The sequence below is a fragment of the Coptis chinensis genome, chromosome 4 (genome assembly GCF_015680905.1).
Source record: "Coptis chinensis isolate HL-2020 chromosome 4, ASM1568090v1, whole genome shotgun sequence".
Taxonomy (NCBI): domain Eukaryota; kingdom Viridiplantae; phylum Streptophyta; class Magnoliopsida; order Ranunculales; family Ranunculaceae; genus Coptis; species Coptis chinensis.
Window position 1 is genome coordinate 17,270,324 of NC_141459.1, and position 17,599 is coordinate 17,287,922.

Genomic DNA, 17,599 nt, shown 5'->3' on the forward strand with positions numbered 1-17,599 from the left:
TGTTTTGTAGGTACTATATGGATACCATTAATTGAAAGAGCTGGCCATGATCGCTGATGCTGAAAAGAGCGAACGAGAGAGGATGAAAGAAGAACTGGAGAACGTTCGTACCATTCAAGTCTATCTCCAAGCTAGTTTTGACGAACTGAAGAAGCAGCACGATCAGGTCGCTTTGGAGAAAATGGTTTTGGTGGGGGTGCTAGAGGAAGCGAATGACGAGGTGGCATTGTACACTGGGTACGTGGAGAATGCAACAGCTGCAACCAAGGCGGCGAAAGTCGTTTATGAGACTGTTTGGAGAGGCAACTAAGCTGGCCAAAGATTACAACGAGATGGAGCAGAAATATCTTCCTTTACAGGAGGAACCATAACGTGGGGCTCGAGGTGCAACAATGATAGACACACCTAGAGATGCTAGTACCATTCTTCCTATATTTGAAGGTACTGTTCTTGTGAATGACTCTGCCTCAGATCTAGCCTTGGATGCAGCCGCTTTGGAGGTCACATTGGAGCCCCTAGCCACTGAGAATTAGCCGAATGTTTCTTGAATCTTGTCAGCTTTGAGTGAGTGTTCTCTTGAAAGTCTGTTTGTCTTTGTTTTGTCTTTAAAAAGGTTGTCTTGATACAATAGAGCTGATTTCCTAGGCTTGCCTGGGCAGTTCGTCTTTTATGTTCGCTATGACTTCGGCCACATACATTAAGAGTTGTTAACCTGGGCCGACCTAGGCATTTCGCTTTTACTTTTTGTTGTAATTTTGGTATTTGGATGAGCTGGTTTCCACATAATTAAGTGGCAGTTCGGTAGTTGTAAAGAACTAGTTTCTTGAGTATGTTCAGGCAGTTCGTATTTTGCAGTTATGAAATGCATGTTTGCTTTGAAGTATTAGCTTTCTTTTGTTTGAATGCTTGGTGCGTGTTATCTTGACATCGGAGTAGGAATTAGATCTAGAGATGTATATCACGTTGTCTAGGAAGACTTAGAGTGCCATGAAACATTTGAGCTCGATTGAGCGTACTGCTCAGGAGAACGTTTCGAGTGTGCCATGGAACTTTTTGCACTAAGTTGATCCTAGAGTTGTAGGTCCACAACGAGTGAGAAGTGTTGGAGCTATTAAGCCCTTAAGCTCGAGTGAGCGTTTTAGCTTGAGTAAGTATGGTGTTCTTAGAGAACGTTCTACACTGAGTTGACCCTAGAAGTATAGGTCTCCAACTAGTGTGAATTGTGTGAGCTATGTAGCCCTGTGCTTGATTGAGCGTTTGATCGTAGAGAATGTTTGAGCTCTGGAAAGTGTTTAAGTTCGTTTGAATGTGTTGCTCTTAGAGAGCGTTCTGCACTGAGTTGACTCTAGAAGTGTAGGTATCTAACTAGTGAGAAATGTTAAGGCTAAGTAGCTTGTGAGCTGTGTAGAAATCGAGCCCTGGTTTGGAGTTTGATCTCAATTCAAAACGGAGTTGAAGTGAGCATTCATGGATGTAGATCGCCTGCAATTCTTTGCGTAAAATACCTGTACAACTAATGCATCCCCATGTATGTTCAAAATATAGCTGACCTGCAAAGGATCCAACTATAATAGAAAATTCATTAGTAGCTACGGGTTGATGAGGTTGTAAAGTGCGAAGATCAAATTTGTATCTCCTGTAACAACTTAGCTACACTAGGAAAAAGCAGTAGTAGTCTCAAATTTTGCGAGGTCGCCTTATGTAAGAATGAGCCAGATTGTTTAATTCCTTTCTTGATTGCTAGAGGATGTCTTGATCGACTTCATGTATACAAACTTGAATATTGATTGCATAGTTATTAAGTAACCGATGCAATGGTATGTAGGAACAATATGTGATGAAAAATAGGCGTGAGTAGTGCATAATTTTATGTTATTCTGTTTATATTGCCTTAACAAAAAATACCATTAGCATCACCAAATTGAAAGTAGTAGCTAGTACATATATTTAAGAAGAAGATTCCTTATGCGGAAATCCTCTGTAAACTGAAAGTTTCTTGTCAAAAAAGAAATAAATGTGTACAGTACACAGCAAGCAAACAAGTGCAGTAACTGCAATTTCTTGTCAGGTTGAGCCACAACGAACAACTCGAGATTTGATAGATCGACCATGATTAAGTTGATAGATCGATCCTTAAACATAACTAGAATTTTGTGCTGAGGTGTTCATTACCAGACCGGGCATATTGTTTATGGGTCGACATGCTAATCAAGCTCACGGTTAAAGGTATGGTCATCTCTAACATGACATCTTCAACTGTCTATATCAAATGCCAAATGGTATTGGATGCAAGTATATATGTAATCACTGAAGATGCAAATAAATGAATATATGATATTGGCTCCTCTAGATCAATGTACTGATATAAGTCATAACTAAAACTGAGGCATTAAAAGAAGGGAGTATGTGGTCTCAAAATTGTCGTGATTCAATTCCCTTTAAGCCTTGACAGTGCACAATCATTATTTGAGCATAGAACCTAGGCAGGTCGCTTACACCTTATTTGTTAAACACGCAGTGACCCTCCGTAGTGATTTTTTAGCAGAGATAACCCATGTGACCATTTGGATGGGCAAGTTAAAAAAATATATAACAAACCATACATGTTAGATAATGGGAAAACTTATCTTTCATGTACTAGCTAACTAACTCCATGAGCTAGCTTTTGTTTGATGACTGATCCTCATCGATTTCTTCAGAGCGACTATCACTACGCTTCTTGGGCTTGGAAATAGAACGTATAGAAATGTAAGTTAAAGAAACAAAAAAATTTAGTAGTTGAATTTCCAAGAAATTTGACCCACGGACGGCGCCAATGTAAAAGTTATTTTTGGTTAACCTTATAGATGTAGGTAATCTTCGGAGAGAAAGGTGTTTGTGGGATTGAATTGATCGAGTTCGTTTGGACGAACTGCCTACGTATCAAGTTCTCTCTGCTGGGGGGAGATTCAAATCAGGTCTGACGTAGTTCCTCATCTTCTTTATATAGGCAAAGGTGACCGCGCTCATCCTCTCTCGCGTCAAGTCAAGTTCTGGACTTGATGACATTTAATGAACTATGAAGGCGTCCTGCAGTGGAGTAATGGCAAGCGTAGCTGAAGCTCTGCTCTTGATGATGCCAGCTGCAACATACATTACTAGTCGTTGGGGTGTTGGCTAGAGTTAATGTTCTAGAAGCTTGACGATCTGGACGCAGACGCTCTGGGAGAAAGACGTTCGGGGTGCTGATGAGGTCGCTTAATCTGTATCAACTGGTCATTAGCGACCTGGACGTGTGGATGAGTGTGATCGTTCTGATGTGCTGGACACATGCCTAATATTCAATGAAAGTGTATATTACTCTCTCACATATTTTTTCATTTAAAAAAAAAAATGAAGAACAATCTTTACAAAATAGAAAAAATAGGTACCAGTTTCTTATATTTTATCTTGCTTTTTCTCGTTCACTTCACAAAATTGAAAAGAAAACAATTAAAATCATTTTGGTATCGTGGAGAAGAACTTGGAATGATTCAAACTTCAAGCAACAGTAATTTGGTGGTTGAGACTTGAGAGTACATGCTGGACTGCTGGGGGACTAAATGGTTTAGGGATTGGGTCTAATAAAGTGTGTTGACGTGGCTTACCAAAAGAGTTAGAACAGATTTCAGACGGTGCACCAGCCTCATAAGGCCCATGGGCTTGGTGTGTGTATATCCAATATCCTTATTCCCTATTGTACTCCACAATGTTTGCATCGACATATGCATCTGGCCCACCGTATCATAAAACTATGGGTTAGTTAGACTTACCCCTATTATTAGTTGCAATTAGTGTTACCCCCATTTTCAAAAATATTAGTGATACCCCTCCCCCCCATTTGAGTGATCTAACGGTCAGATTTCTTCATCTGAAAAAAAAAATTCATTTCGTAACCGCTAGATCTTGCAATTGGAGGGGTATCACTAATATTTTTTAAAACAGAAGGATAACACTAATTGCAACTAGTAATGGGGGGTAAGTCTAACTAACCCTAAAACTATGCAACCGAGGACCACTCAAATTATGGTGTGTTCTGGCCTAAATAGGGAAGGGCCGCAAGGCGCATCAAATAGCAAATGTTTATTAGCTAAGCCTGTCACGCATTTTTCCAACCAACTAGGGTGTCAATGGTCCGGTTTTTAGTGTTGTAATAACCAATAACTATTTACTTTTGCAGTTCCTGTTATTTATAGGTTTTAAAATTGTAGCACCTTACCCATAACTATTGGTTCCTAGCGGGTATTTTTGGGTCTAGTTTTTTCATTTTGGTTATTAAGAAATTCACTATTTACATACATTTTTTATTAGTTTTATTAAAAAATGTGTACCAAAAATACTAAAATACCACACGAACGAGTCAAATTTTAAATATTGATATAAATAATTATGTCATTCAATAATAAAGTAAAGAAAAACCATACATTTAAGGTTGTAAACTATATTTTTTTATATTATTTATAACATTAAATACTATTAAAACTACATATTACACTTATAAATACAATTTAGTAATATATAAATGAATGTTTTGAGTTTTTATATACTTTATTTAGATATTTTTTATGTTAAAAGTACAATAATATTTTGTTCCGGTCCAGTTATTTTGCTTAAAAAGCCATTCAGTTCTATATGGTATGTTTTTTTATTATTTATTTTTAAATGGTTCCATAATTATGATTTTTTCTGCGGTTCCGGTTAAACGGGTACCCGACACTCTTGTTCCAACGAGAATTTCAATTAAACAAAAATAAATTTAAGTGTCATATATACCCTCACTGATTATAAGCAATAATTTGGAAAATGGATAGGAACAGGAACCACACAAAAGTCCAAACCTTTACCCACACTTAAAAAAACAAACATATATCTACACAATTTTTTAATGCTTAATTTTTCTTGCCTAATGCTTTGATTTTTTGATGCATCATTTCGACATTGTAAAAAATAACAAGCTACTAATAAAATTATTATTATTTTTTTATTGAGAAAAGTCAAAACGTTGCTGATCTTTTTCTAAGCAGTATATAATTGAGTTGTCTTAATTAACTAATTAAATCGATATTAGCTTCGCAATAAAAAACCAGATGGAAAATTAATTGTGATAATTAATATACGATTATGCTTGCCGCTTAAGCAACAAAAAATTTAAACAATTTAAGTATGTAACCAAATTTTTCCCGGAAGGACAAATTGACAAAATGCCATAACAAAAATTGTACTATTTTCAACATATACGCAAGCATTTTTAGAATCCAAGTTTCATTTCTAGTAAATTAATAACCATAATATGCAAAAATAGTTCTTATGCAATTATGGATATACCCTTTAATTTGACCAGGTGCAATTTAACCAATGAGAAACTTCAATGGCACGAGAGTAAATACCTTGAAATAACAAGGGTATAATGTCAATAATAAATAAAAAAAAAAGAAATAAAGAGAGCCGGAAAAAATAAAAATACGGTGATCGGACAAATAACCCATCCGATGAATTGGGGTTCGATATTTCCTATATAAACCCGTCCACACACACCTATTTTTTCTTCACATTTGAGCTCTCACCTCTTTTTTCTCTCTCTCTCTCTCTCTCGAGCCCTTTGTTAAAAACTCTCTCGTTTGTTTCTCTCTTTTAGATTCCTCGAGAGGTAAGAAAGATTCCCTTTTCCTCTCATTAACCATCTCAACCTCTCAATTATTTTTCTTCTGCCTTATTATTAGATCCTTTTTTAACCTTAAAATAATCAGATCCGAAACCAACTTAAAACTTATAAATAATAATCTAATGTTCCTCAGATTTCTTAACATAACAACTTAAAAGAAGAAGGATTAAATATATATATGAAGTTGAGGGGTAAATAAACACTTATTTAATGAATACCCTAAGAGATTAATTTGAACTGAATGTTTGGTTTTGAATTTTGATTGATGAAACCCTAAGATATTGATGTTTGAAAAAGTTTTTTTATAATATTGATTTGTTGGTGGGTATGGTGAACAGTTCTTTTTTGCAGGTTTTTATAATCAAGATTGTTATTAATGTGTTTGTTTTAATTACTGATATAGTTGTAATTAGGGTTAAAAACATCTAATGATTAAAAAATTAGGGCATTGGATTAATGAAGGGCATGTTTGGAAATATATTTTCTTTGGGAGTTGGGTAAGTTTTAATATAATTCATAGGATTATTTTAAGTTTGTAGTTGGAATGTTCTCTTAGTACTCTAGTCTCTACGTAGGTTATATTGCATGTTTGGGGTACGGATTTTGTAGAAGGTGGTCTGATATCGAGCTTTTACCTGGGGTTTTATTCACTTGGTAATGTTTGCTATTATGGTTATTTGGAGTTTATAAACTATAAGTGCCATTGACATGGGTATTGTGCCTAGGTAAGGTGTGGAAGATGGTCATTTTTTGTATTCGGTTTCTGTAACACCCATGAGTTCAGTTTATTTAGTGTTTGTTTGTGCTGTTGAATGTAATATCTTCCAACTGGTTATCCTGCAGAAGATTGTTTGACATTTTGTATTTTTTATGTTGTCTTATGTGCCTATACACTTTTACTAATCATTCATTTGGAAAGCCATTTTTATTTTCTATCTCCACTTACCTGCACCTGTTTCATATTTGTGATTCTTAGCCTTTGACTCATGTCTGTATTACTTGATATTTGCAATTCAAAACTTTGGTAGTTGGACGGGATTAAATTTCTAAACTTTTCAAGCAAGATCTGTTCTCTTACCTCCTTATGTTTTGTTTATTTTTAACAGTTTTGCACGTCTCCACGAGCTTCTCTACAATTCAGTTTGAATTTGACCCGGGACAATTTCATAATTCAGTAAGGCAATTTGAGATTTTGGAGTTCTCTAATTTTTTCCGTCATTTGCATTGGTGGCATGTCATGTTCAGTTTTCTGTAAAATAGAACTGCAGAGAAAGTCACCTGGCGTTACTTGTATATAGAGATTGTTTGTATGTTTCTACATATGAGATGGGCTGTCGAGGAAGACCGTTATTTGATCTTAATGAACTCCCTACAGAGGGGATGGAGAAAGTGATGTGGTCCTTAACCTTCAACCTCAGAGGATACGTCCTTCTTTAAATTCTCATACAGCTGACTTGTTTGCACCAGCAGAAGGTTGCCAAAGAATACTTAATAGTAGCTCTTTCTCGCATGAACCTTCTGTTTCAGGCTTCCAGCCTTTTGTTAGGCCAAAAGATCCACATAGCTCTGATGAGCTTGCTAAACGACATAAGTTACATCATGTTATTTCAAATGTTGCTTCATCTTCTAATATAGTGAATCAGCGTGAAGAAAAGAAAGCAGCACTTGTTCTGGCTCCAGGGTTCACTTTAATGGATGCTGAAGCTGTAGAAAAGGAAGAAGGTGAGTGGTCTGACGTGGAGGGATCTGCGGATGCATTTCTAAGGAGTCCAATCATTATTAAGCAAGAGAGACCAAGAATTGTTGACTGCCCAACTGAGCACAAGCAAGGAATGGCTGAGAGAGCAAGTGTTTCTAGCTCTGGAAAGGCTGCTGAGAAAAGCTCTCGCGATGTGAAGTGGACCGAGGGTCTCAAGGATGAAGTGGTAGAAAACAGCAAGGGTGAAACTAAAAATCATGGTTCAGAGTTTACCTGTAGCGGTGTCCGTGATTCAGATGACAGTGTGAAGGGTGATACCTCAATTGTTGGACAGGAAGAAGCTTCATTAGCATTTAAGCAAAGAGATGTTAAAGGAGCCGAGGTGCAGGGAATTAAGCCTGCAAATAATCCTGGAAAGAAGCTGAAGCATGACCCTTACAAAGAGGCGCAGCTAGGGAAGAAACGCAGCAGACAAACTGTGTTTCTTAATTTGGAAGAGCTTAAGCAAGCTGGCCCTCTTAAATCTTCTACTCCGAGAAGGCAGGCAGTCTCTTCAACTTTAACAGCTCGTGCACTGTGAAAGAAGTTCGCTCTGTTCCTGCTGCTGAGCGCAGCGGAGAAAGGCAGGGGCACCCCACCACCAACGAAGACATATCAAATAATGAAGGAGGTACAGCCATGGAGTACAGTGATAATAAATCTGAATCTAATGGGAACATGAATACGGGACATAATGCTAAAACTAGTAGGGAAAATAGTGTGAATGATATATCATCAGAAGTATATCCACCACCAATCCCAAGACAGGGATCATGGATGCAGTCCACAGAGTTAAGGCAACTGAAGAATCCACCGCCATTGGCCAGGAAACCTATTATGGGCAATCAAATTTCTGAAAAATTGAAATTGGGGAACAAAAAGCATCCTCCAGTGAAGAAGCCAAATACAAACATTTCTCAATATCTTGATACATCTGTGGAACGCCTTTTGGGGAGTGACCAACGATAAGTTCTGGCAACATCCAGGTTTGGAATGTTTAAGTTTTTGTTGTTATTCTCTTTTCTTTCTGAAACTCTTAACCTCATTTATCTTCCTACCCGGGTCTAATTGTAGCACTGTTTCGTTTTCTAAACTACAACCATTTACAAGTGTGGTGTAATTCACCAAAATCTGAAAAAAGTTGAAATGGAGCTTTGTGCTTGTGGATCCAATCAGGTCTGCCTTCAGTACTGATAGCCTCATTTTCTGGTTAAACAGCACCCCTTTTAGCTACCTCCCTCCAGATAATGATCGTCCACAAACATGGAAAACGGAAAATATCATCAATATACGTTGCTGTCTGACCGAGTTTTTAATTCTGTCTAGTTTTACTTCTTGGTATTTGGATCATATGTAATGTGTTAAATGCAACTAAATTCTTATTATTGCAAGAATTTTGCACTTAGGTTTCTGTTGATTTTTCCTTTTGCACATCTCTTTAGTGGGTGACCGTGCTCCAAAACTCGTTACTCTATTGATGCTAGTGGCACCATAACATTCAACGAATGCCTCTCTTTTCTCCAATTATGGCCCCTCTGGGATGTCACTTGCACATGACACTTTCTTGTTTCTTTCCGACTTGGTGTGTCCTATTGAAATTCTTTATACACATAACGAGCAAGATATACATTAAACTAGTGTTAACTTATTAAAGTGAGTAAATTTGTTATATCAATTTACAAAATTTGGGTGGACTCTCAAACGAAGTACACGTATTGTAGAATTTCTCTCTTTTTTTATTGTGCAAGTAATACCCATTGATGGATGCAGTTAGTTTGAACACGGGGTTACACAAATTGTAAAATTGTAAAATATTATCATTGTTTGACCTAATCAAATTAGCTTACGTCGAAACTGGGTAAGTTGTGTGTGAAATGATGTGAAATGATTCGGAAAGTGTGATGATTGTTGAGGGTTTGGTCAATACTGTTTTTAGTACGCCAAATCTGTAGGGTAACTATTGCATTCTATGACTCGAATTGAAATTTTCCATGGCAAACAGATGAAGAACTTATTTTGGAAAAATGCTGCTGCATCATCTTAAATTTTCATGTTTATTCTACTCGGAGGAGATAAATATACTATTGTAGCTCTATTTTAAATTTCATGAAGAGTTGCTAATTTTCAGCTTAACTGTTTTATCAGTAGAAGATTTGTTATGGAGAACTTCCAAAGAGTTCCTACATTATTTTCTTGTTGTTTAGTTTGACGAGTGATGATCCCGTAAGGTGCCCTTTTTACGTAATACCACGGGGAGCTGATGCGGCATGTTTGATATGTGTTTCAGTGGTAGTTAGTCCTTGGAAAAGACTCCTTTAAAAGTTTTTGTTAACGATTGTGGTTGGCTTCCACTCAAATACACCAATCTGAACATGCCACACCATACCCCAGACCACATAGAAAATAGGATCATATGTGTAGTTTTCTTCTAGATGTACATACACCAACATGTTTGTTTTGTCTGCCAGCGGAGACAGATCTACAGTGTGTTCCTGGTCGCTTCGAATCTGTTGAGGAGTATATCAGAGTTTTTGAACCTCTTCTCTTTGAGGAATGTCGAGCACAATTGTACAGCACTTGGGAGGAGCTGGCTGATACAGATGCGCATATAGAGGTCCGCATAAAAAGTGTTGAAAGGCGAGAAAGAGGTAATGCTCTTAATGTTTTATTTGTATGCTTAACCCTTGACTTTACCTGCTGAAGAAAAATATACTCGGTAGTGTGTGAAGCTTTATAAGCTTACCTAACGAAAGATTATCGTAATACTAGGAAGTTTGGCCTTCAAACTGTATCCTTCTATTTTCTTCTTCTATAGTTTCTATTTATCACCTAGACTTTTTCATCTCTTCAAAAATATCCCTGTGATGTGGGATCAGTTGATTTGTTTTAAGTCGATATTGTTGTTTACTGTTTTGAGAATTAGTCCCTGGCAGCAGATTTACTGAATGCTTGATTTATTTCTAAATTTTAATTAGAAGTGATGCTTAAATATTGAACACGTAACATCAGGGATTATGTGTGCTGTCTGTCTAGTGATATCATTCTTTTGAATAATAGTGTAGCATGTTATGTTACTTTTCTGTTGTCATACTCCATATGCACTAAGGTTATTTTGATGTAAATATATAATTTTTTTAATTTTTTTTTGTTGGCAGAGTTAGACTAACAGTTTGTGGCGTATTTGGTTTTTATTGAATCTGGTTCCTGTTGTATAACTTTTCACAACATATTGTTACGGACTTTCAAAAACTAAATTAAGTGTGACTGAGAATTATAGCTCTATCCAGTGTCCTTGTCAAGTTCAAATTCACATATAGTATTTTTGTGTTTGGTTCTCAAATAATATATTTTGTTCTTACTCGCTGTTGGTAGTGAGGAATGGTTGCGAGTTTGACACATTTGAATCTAATATTTGTGTTTGTTATTGGTAGACCAATATATTTTTTGCTGTTGATTTACTTTTCTCAAGGACTGCACTTTTACCTTATGAAAAGGAAAAAATATCTTTTCTTGTTTATTAAGTATTTCAAGTTGGTTTATGGAATCCAGGCTGGTATGATGCTATTGTTTTTCCTCCATCTCCTGTGAATTGGACGTTTAAGGAAGGAGAGGTTGCGGTTCTCTCTTCCCCCAGGCCTGGAGCTGGTTAGAATTTTTTCTTGCTCAGTGTACTGAATATGTTATTCAAGTTTGCTCTTAATTGATTAATATGAACTGGTTATACTGTCAAACAGCCAGATCTAGGAGAAGCGAAACAGGTGCAAGTGAAGATGATGTGGAGTCCGAGGTTTCTGGACGTGTGGCTGGTACGGTTAGGCGACACACGCAAATAGATGCACCGCGAAACACACAAACAGATGCGCCTGCACGTCGTGGTGCAATCCTTCACTTCTATGTTGGCGATTCTTATGATCCAAACAGGTAACTAGAAAGTTGGGGTCTGTTTTACTGCTATTTCATATATGTTGATTTTTCTTTGATCCGAATTTTGATCATGTAATGTTTGATGTTCTTAATTCTTGTTCGTTTATTTGTTTATAGAAGCAAGCTGGGTCATGTTTCATTTTCTTACTATTTAAACTTCCTAGTTGTCATATTTACTTGAACAATATTTCTTATTTGGATATCTTCAGCAAAGTTGATGATGATCACGTTATAAAGAAACTTCAGCTGGGGGGAACTTGGTATCTAACAGTTCTCGGAACACTTGCAACGACTCAGAGAGAATATATTGCACTGCACGCATTTCGGTCACTTAATTTGCAGGTAAACTGTTTATGCTTTCGAAAGAAGCCATTTTCGTTTTATATTCTTTTGTTTGTATGAGAAGTATGTTTTGACATATGTTATTGACATTGCAGATGCAAACCGCAATACTTAGACCTAGCAGGGACCAGTTCCCAAAATATGAAGAGCAGCCCCCTGCCATGCCTGAGTGTTTCACCCAGAGCTTTGTCGATCACCTACACAGAAGTTTTAATGGGCCTCAGTTGGGTGCAATTCAATGGGCTGCAATGCATACTGCTGCTGGTACAAATAGTGGAACAACAAAGAGGCAAGATCCATGGCCATTCACTTTAGTCCAAGGGCCTCCTGGAACGGGAAAGACGCACACAGTCTGGGGAATGCTGAATGTGATCCACCTTGTTCAGTATCAGCACTACTACACAGGACTTCTCAAGAAGCTTGCACCAGAGAGCTACAAACAGACAAATGATAGTAGCTCTGAGAATGTTAGCACTGGATCAATTGATGAAGTTCTGCAAAGCATGGATCAGAATCTCTTCCGCACGCTTCCAAAACTCTGCCCAAAACCTAGGATGCTCGTTTGTGCTCCTTCTAATGCAGCTACTGATGAGTTACTAGCACGTGTTCTTGATAGGGGGTTCATTGATGGTGAGATGAAGGTTTATCGACCTGATGTGGCTCGTGTGGGTGTTGATACCCAAACTCGGGGTGCACAGGCAGTTTCTGTTGAACGTAGAACTGAACAGCTTTTATCCAAGGGTCGCGAGGAAATCATTACTTGGATGCATCAGCTTAAAACCCGAGAAGCTCAATTGGCACAGCAGATAGCGTGCCTTCAGAGAGAACTGAATGTTGCAGCAGTAGCTGGTCGTTCTCAGGGGTCTGTTGGTGTTGACCCTGATGTTCTTGTTGCTCGAGATCATAACCGTGACACATTGTTGCAGACCCTTGCTGCAGTTGTAGAGGGAAGGGATAAGGTTTTGGTGGAGATGTCTCGTCTTCTCATTGTAGAAGGCAAATTTCGTTCAAGTAGCAGTTTTAATCTTGAGGAAGCTCGTGCGAATCTGGAAGCAAGTTTCGCCAATGAGGCTGAGATTGTGTTTACCACAGTTTCAAGTAGCGGTCGCAAATTGTTCACCCGTTTGACTCATGGCTTTGATATGGTTGTTGTTGATGAAGCAGCCCAGGCTAGTGAAGTAGCAATTCTTCCTCCTCTAGCACTTGGTGCAGCTCGGTGTGTTCTAGTTGGCGATCCTCAGCAGCTTCCTGCAACAGTTATTAGCAAGGCGGCTGGAACTTTGTTATACAGCAGAAGCCTCTTTGAAAGGTTCCAGCAAGCGGGTTGCCCTACTATGTTGTTATCTGTGCAGTACAGGATGCATCCGCATATTCGTGATTTCCCTTCAAGATACTTCTACCAAGGTCGTCTTACTGACAGTGAAAGTGTTGCTAATTTACCTGATGAGATGTACTATGAGGATACTTTATTGAGACCTTATGTATTCTACGATATTACACATGGGCGGGAGTCCCACAGAGGTGGGTCTGTCTCCTATCAGAATATTCATGAAGCGCACTTTTGCCTCCGCATATACGAGCATCTTCAGAAAACTTTAAAATCTGTTGGTGCCAGCAAGGTCTCTGTTGGCATAATAACACCCTACAAGCTACAGCTGAAATGCCTTCGAAGTGAGTTTGCAGAAGTATTAAGGTCAGAAGAAGGGAAGGATCTATACATCAACACTGTAGATGCATTCCAAGGCCAAGAACGTGATGTGATAATAATGTCATGTGTCCGTGCTTCAAGTCATGGGGTGGGCTTTGTCGCTGATATTCGCCGAATGAATGTGGCTCTCACTCGTGCAAGGAGAGCGTTATGGGTATGCTGTTACATTTATTTATTTATTTCCCTCTTTGCTAAGTATACATTCTTGCTAATGCTTTAAATAAAACATGTTTTTAATAGGTCATGGGAAATGCCAATGCCCTGATGCAGTCCGATGATTGGGCGGCGCTAATCACTGATGCCAAGTCAAGAAACTGTTATCTGGACATGGATGCTCTACCTAAGGATTTCATAAATGCAAAAGGCGGTGCTTACACTCAGTTGCCAGTGAAGGCATCCACCAACACAAGGGGGTCAAGAACAGGTGCGTTGTTGTCGTCGTCATGTCAAGTTTGTTTTACATGAAATCATTGCCCCCAAGGGCAAAAGTATAGAAGCTTTAAACCTTTTTACTGTTGCCAATCTGCAATTATTATTGTTATTACTATTTTTATTTTCTGAAAGTAGTTGCTCTTTTTATTGTATATAAGTTCATATGCAGATGTACTTAAACTCTTCCAAAAAAAGAAGAAATAATTTTTAGGTGCCGTAAAATTTGAAGCGTTGTAGTGTATATGCACCTATTCACTGCTCATATTCAATTTTCACTCCTGAAACCCTTTTTCAAGTAACTTGTTTATGTGCTTTTACTAAAAGAGTTTTTCTCCTCAATTACATATACTCTAGTAAAAGCCAGTCGCATGATAGGGTATCTCTTGGTTTCCCTTTGTATATTAGACACCATTTGGGTATGTCTTGGCACATTACTCTCTTGTACTCTGTTTTTCCAGTCTAGTTTTTGTTGCTTTTTGATATGTGTTGTGTGAACTCGTGCACAAGTCGTTTTTGCTGTCACAACCTTTCCTTGCTGCTGCTGCTGTCATATACATACATTCTATTGGCCGGCCTCATTGAATTCAACCATAATCACCTAGTTCAATTTGATTATACAGTCATCAAAGTTTTTGGGAAGTTAGGAAGTAGATACTTCCTGATGAAATGCAGATTTAAATAGAAGCTATATATAACTTAAAGTTATTAGCTACTAACAAAAATAGAATTACCACAAAAGCCAAAAGATCGAGAGCAAAAGGTTATACAAAAGATCTGTTCTAGCTCCTTGAAACGAAAGAAAGCAGTTGTTTGCTCCAAATTCAAACAAGTAAGTGAAAGTTGTTTAAGTTCTTGAATCTGTATTTTATCTGTTTTGATCTTGTACTTTCAGTCACCAGATGGGGTCCAAGAGGATCATACACATGTACAGTTATATACCATTATACCTAGACCTTCAATCGTCAAACCAAAAGTAGGGGAATCAATATACATTAGTATTTATTAGGAACCTGATATCCTAAAGTTCAAATATCTTGAAAAGGTTGATATATGAAGCAAGGGAAATTAGTTTTGAATTTGAAAGTTGCAGACTTTTATGGGAGAGAATTACAAAAGGTTTTTTTAGTTAACTGGGTTATTATTCATATTGCTGAGTTTCATTTTTTTGAAGTTTTCATATAGTCTCCTTTTTATTGCCAAGGAAAGAATTACATCTTGCCGAGGGTCATCTTTTATGTATTTATCATCCTAAATTGACTTACATTTTTTTCACTTTGTATGGGAATTCTGTGTGAGATCCACATTACTCTTTGTAAAATCATATAAGGAATTGCTCCCCAACTCACTCCAATAAGTATTTTGTATATTATTTTGAATCGTAAGATACTGACAAGTGACGACTATGGGCAGGTGTTCCGCGTCATCGACATCATAATATGCATCCGGATTCCAAGTCTGGAACTCCATCAGAAGATGATGAAAAATCTAATACTTCATCAACTTCAAGGAATGGAACTTATAGAAGCTTTAGGCCACCAATTGAGAATTCCATGGACGATACTGTACAATTGGCAGATAAATCTCGAGATGCCTGGCAATATGGCATCCAGAAGAAGCAAAGTTCATCTGGTGTGTTGGGCAAGAGGGATATATGATTGGCATCTGGAGATGTCTGCGAATTCTTTTTGTGATGAGGGTGACCGTACTGGGTTCAAGATGGTCACCGCCTGTCGGAACCAAATGGAATACCGTCTATTGCTTTCTCTTGCAGAAAAAATCAGTTCAAAAGTAGCAGACAGATGGCAAGAGTTGAGGCAACGTCAATGGCTATGGTGAGGATATGACTGATTAGGGCCAGAAAGCCATAAATTGTGGGAAGCAGGATTGCTCTGGTTGAGTCTGGTGGTATACTTGTCTCAAAAGGAGCTCTATGCGCAGGGGACGATTGTGCCATCTTCTAGGCCCAAGAAACAATGGGGCATTGCCTAAAAGGTAGAAGTATCTCGTGCATTTATCTACTTCTTTTGTGCAATTGATTTCTGTTTGGGGATTAAATTTGGAACCTGGGCATGCTATGTAGCAGAGGACCAAACACCCAGCTCAAGAGAGTATGCGAATTGCAGTGTGTCTTGCTAGAAGGTCAGGACATGTGTCACCATATCTTGCACGTGGATTTGATTGAAGCAGAGGGAGGGTCGACTTCCTCAGCTGGTCACCCCATTGACTTTGCAGATAGCTTTGCAACACATTCAGCCTGCAGGTGCAGATAACACTCAGAATGTTATGATGATGTGTCATTTAATTGTGGAAGATCCATATCCCGAAAGATATGGTGCTTTGATAATACCAGTTTCATTCATTTAATTCTTTTATTTCTGTTCAATGAGGTGGCACATTGTTGCGTCGGCCGAAAAAAGGTAAAACTTAATTGTAAAGAGGTTGAAAAAGGGATGGGAACAAGAAAATACATTGTAGAGGAATATATTGGTGTCAACTTTCAAGTGTACAATATTTTCTTTTTGTAGTCATTTTTAAGACCTTTATTTTTGGGACAAGTTGTTTTAATCTTCACTATTTTCTAAGTTTGAGAAATGTAGTTTGCTTGATCAGGTATGATGTGTTTCGTCAATGCCACTTCAAAATGATCATGATTGGTACTGAAAAATGCATACAGTAGAACTCTTGGGTTGGCTTTCTTGTGACAAAGGATCTTGCAAGGTGTTATTCTCAACGGACAAGTGTCAGAATGCTGCTTTTGGAGTGGCATTCATCATATGCTAGAGGTAAGGTAAGCTAACCGGATGCTTATCCGGTTCTTTCCTTGCATTGATTGAGCAGCTGACCCACTTTCACTATTATGCTTTTATTCCGTAATAAAATGAGTCATAGAATTAGTAAGTGTCCTGCTAGCAAACCTTACACGGATAATGAGACCTTAGGGTAGTTTTACTCATAGTACAAGATATATTGCGATATATATTGAGAAATTGAAAGTGGATATATAAATATCACGATATAGAATTGGATATATTCTAATAATCCAATACAAATATTTTCAATATTTATCGATATATCGAGATATTTCAACGATATAGTGGATATCACAATATATCACCAAATTTGATCATCGGGTTAATGATAAAATTGAAGGCTTTTGTTAGTCGAGCTAAGATTGTTCAAATTGATATTGAACCAGTTGAAATTGGAAAGAACAAGCAGTCTCATGTCTCGATATGTGCTAATGTAAGGTCAGCTTTAGAAGGAATTAAGGAATTAATAGATTGCTAGAGTAGGGAAGAAACTTGAAGCTTGACATTTTTTGGCAACCCATTAAAGGAATTTGAAATTTATCCAAATTGATTGAAAATTGCTGAAGGTTTTATATACCACATGTCACAAGAAAATACGAGTTGAAGGGGTAATTCAAAAGATGGATGTCATATCCATTGTGACTCATCAATAGCATGTAAAGATGTGATCACTGAGGGTGATGGGACTCGGGAGATCAACATATTAATTGTATTTGAGTGACTGAAGCTGTAATTGGTAGTAGTGTATCATAGGCTTTTGAGAATCATGCCGGGAAAAATGGTGTAGCTGGTAATTTGGTATTTGGTTTGTTGTGTTAGTCTTTTTCCAGTTTCATTAAAAGAGGTAGTTAACTTATGTTAGTTTGCCACTGTTGTCTTATTGACTGTTACGCTTTTAGCTTCTTACAATCTTACTGATACTTAAATAATTGCAATAATTCACAAAACAAAGAACTTCTAATTAT

General features: G+C 37.6%; 1 protein-coding gene across 1 annotated transcript; it reads left to right on the top strand.

Annotated features, from left to right (window-relative positions):
- The first annotated feature begins 5,503 nt into the window (after positions 1-5,503).
- Positions 5,504-16,433, top strand: LOC147502248 (uncharacterized). The gene is given in 13 exon segments (XM_086607151.1): positions 5,504-5,665; positions 6,787-7,055; positions 7,058-7,950; positions 7,953-8,368; positions 8,370-8,404; positions 9,887-10,066; positions 10,968-11,063; positions 11,153-11,339; positions 11,552-11,684; positions 11,780-13,546; positions 13,633-13,816; positions 15,235-15,816; positions 15,908-16,433. Coding segments are annotated over 11 exon segments (4,185 nt in total). The 5' UTR covers positions 5,504-5,665; positions 6,787-7,006; the 3' UTR covers positions 15,480-15,816; positions 15,908-16,433.
- The last annotated feature ends 1,166 nt before the right edge of the window (positions 16,434-17,599 follow it).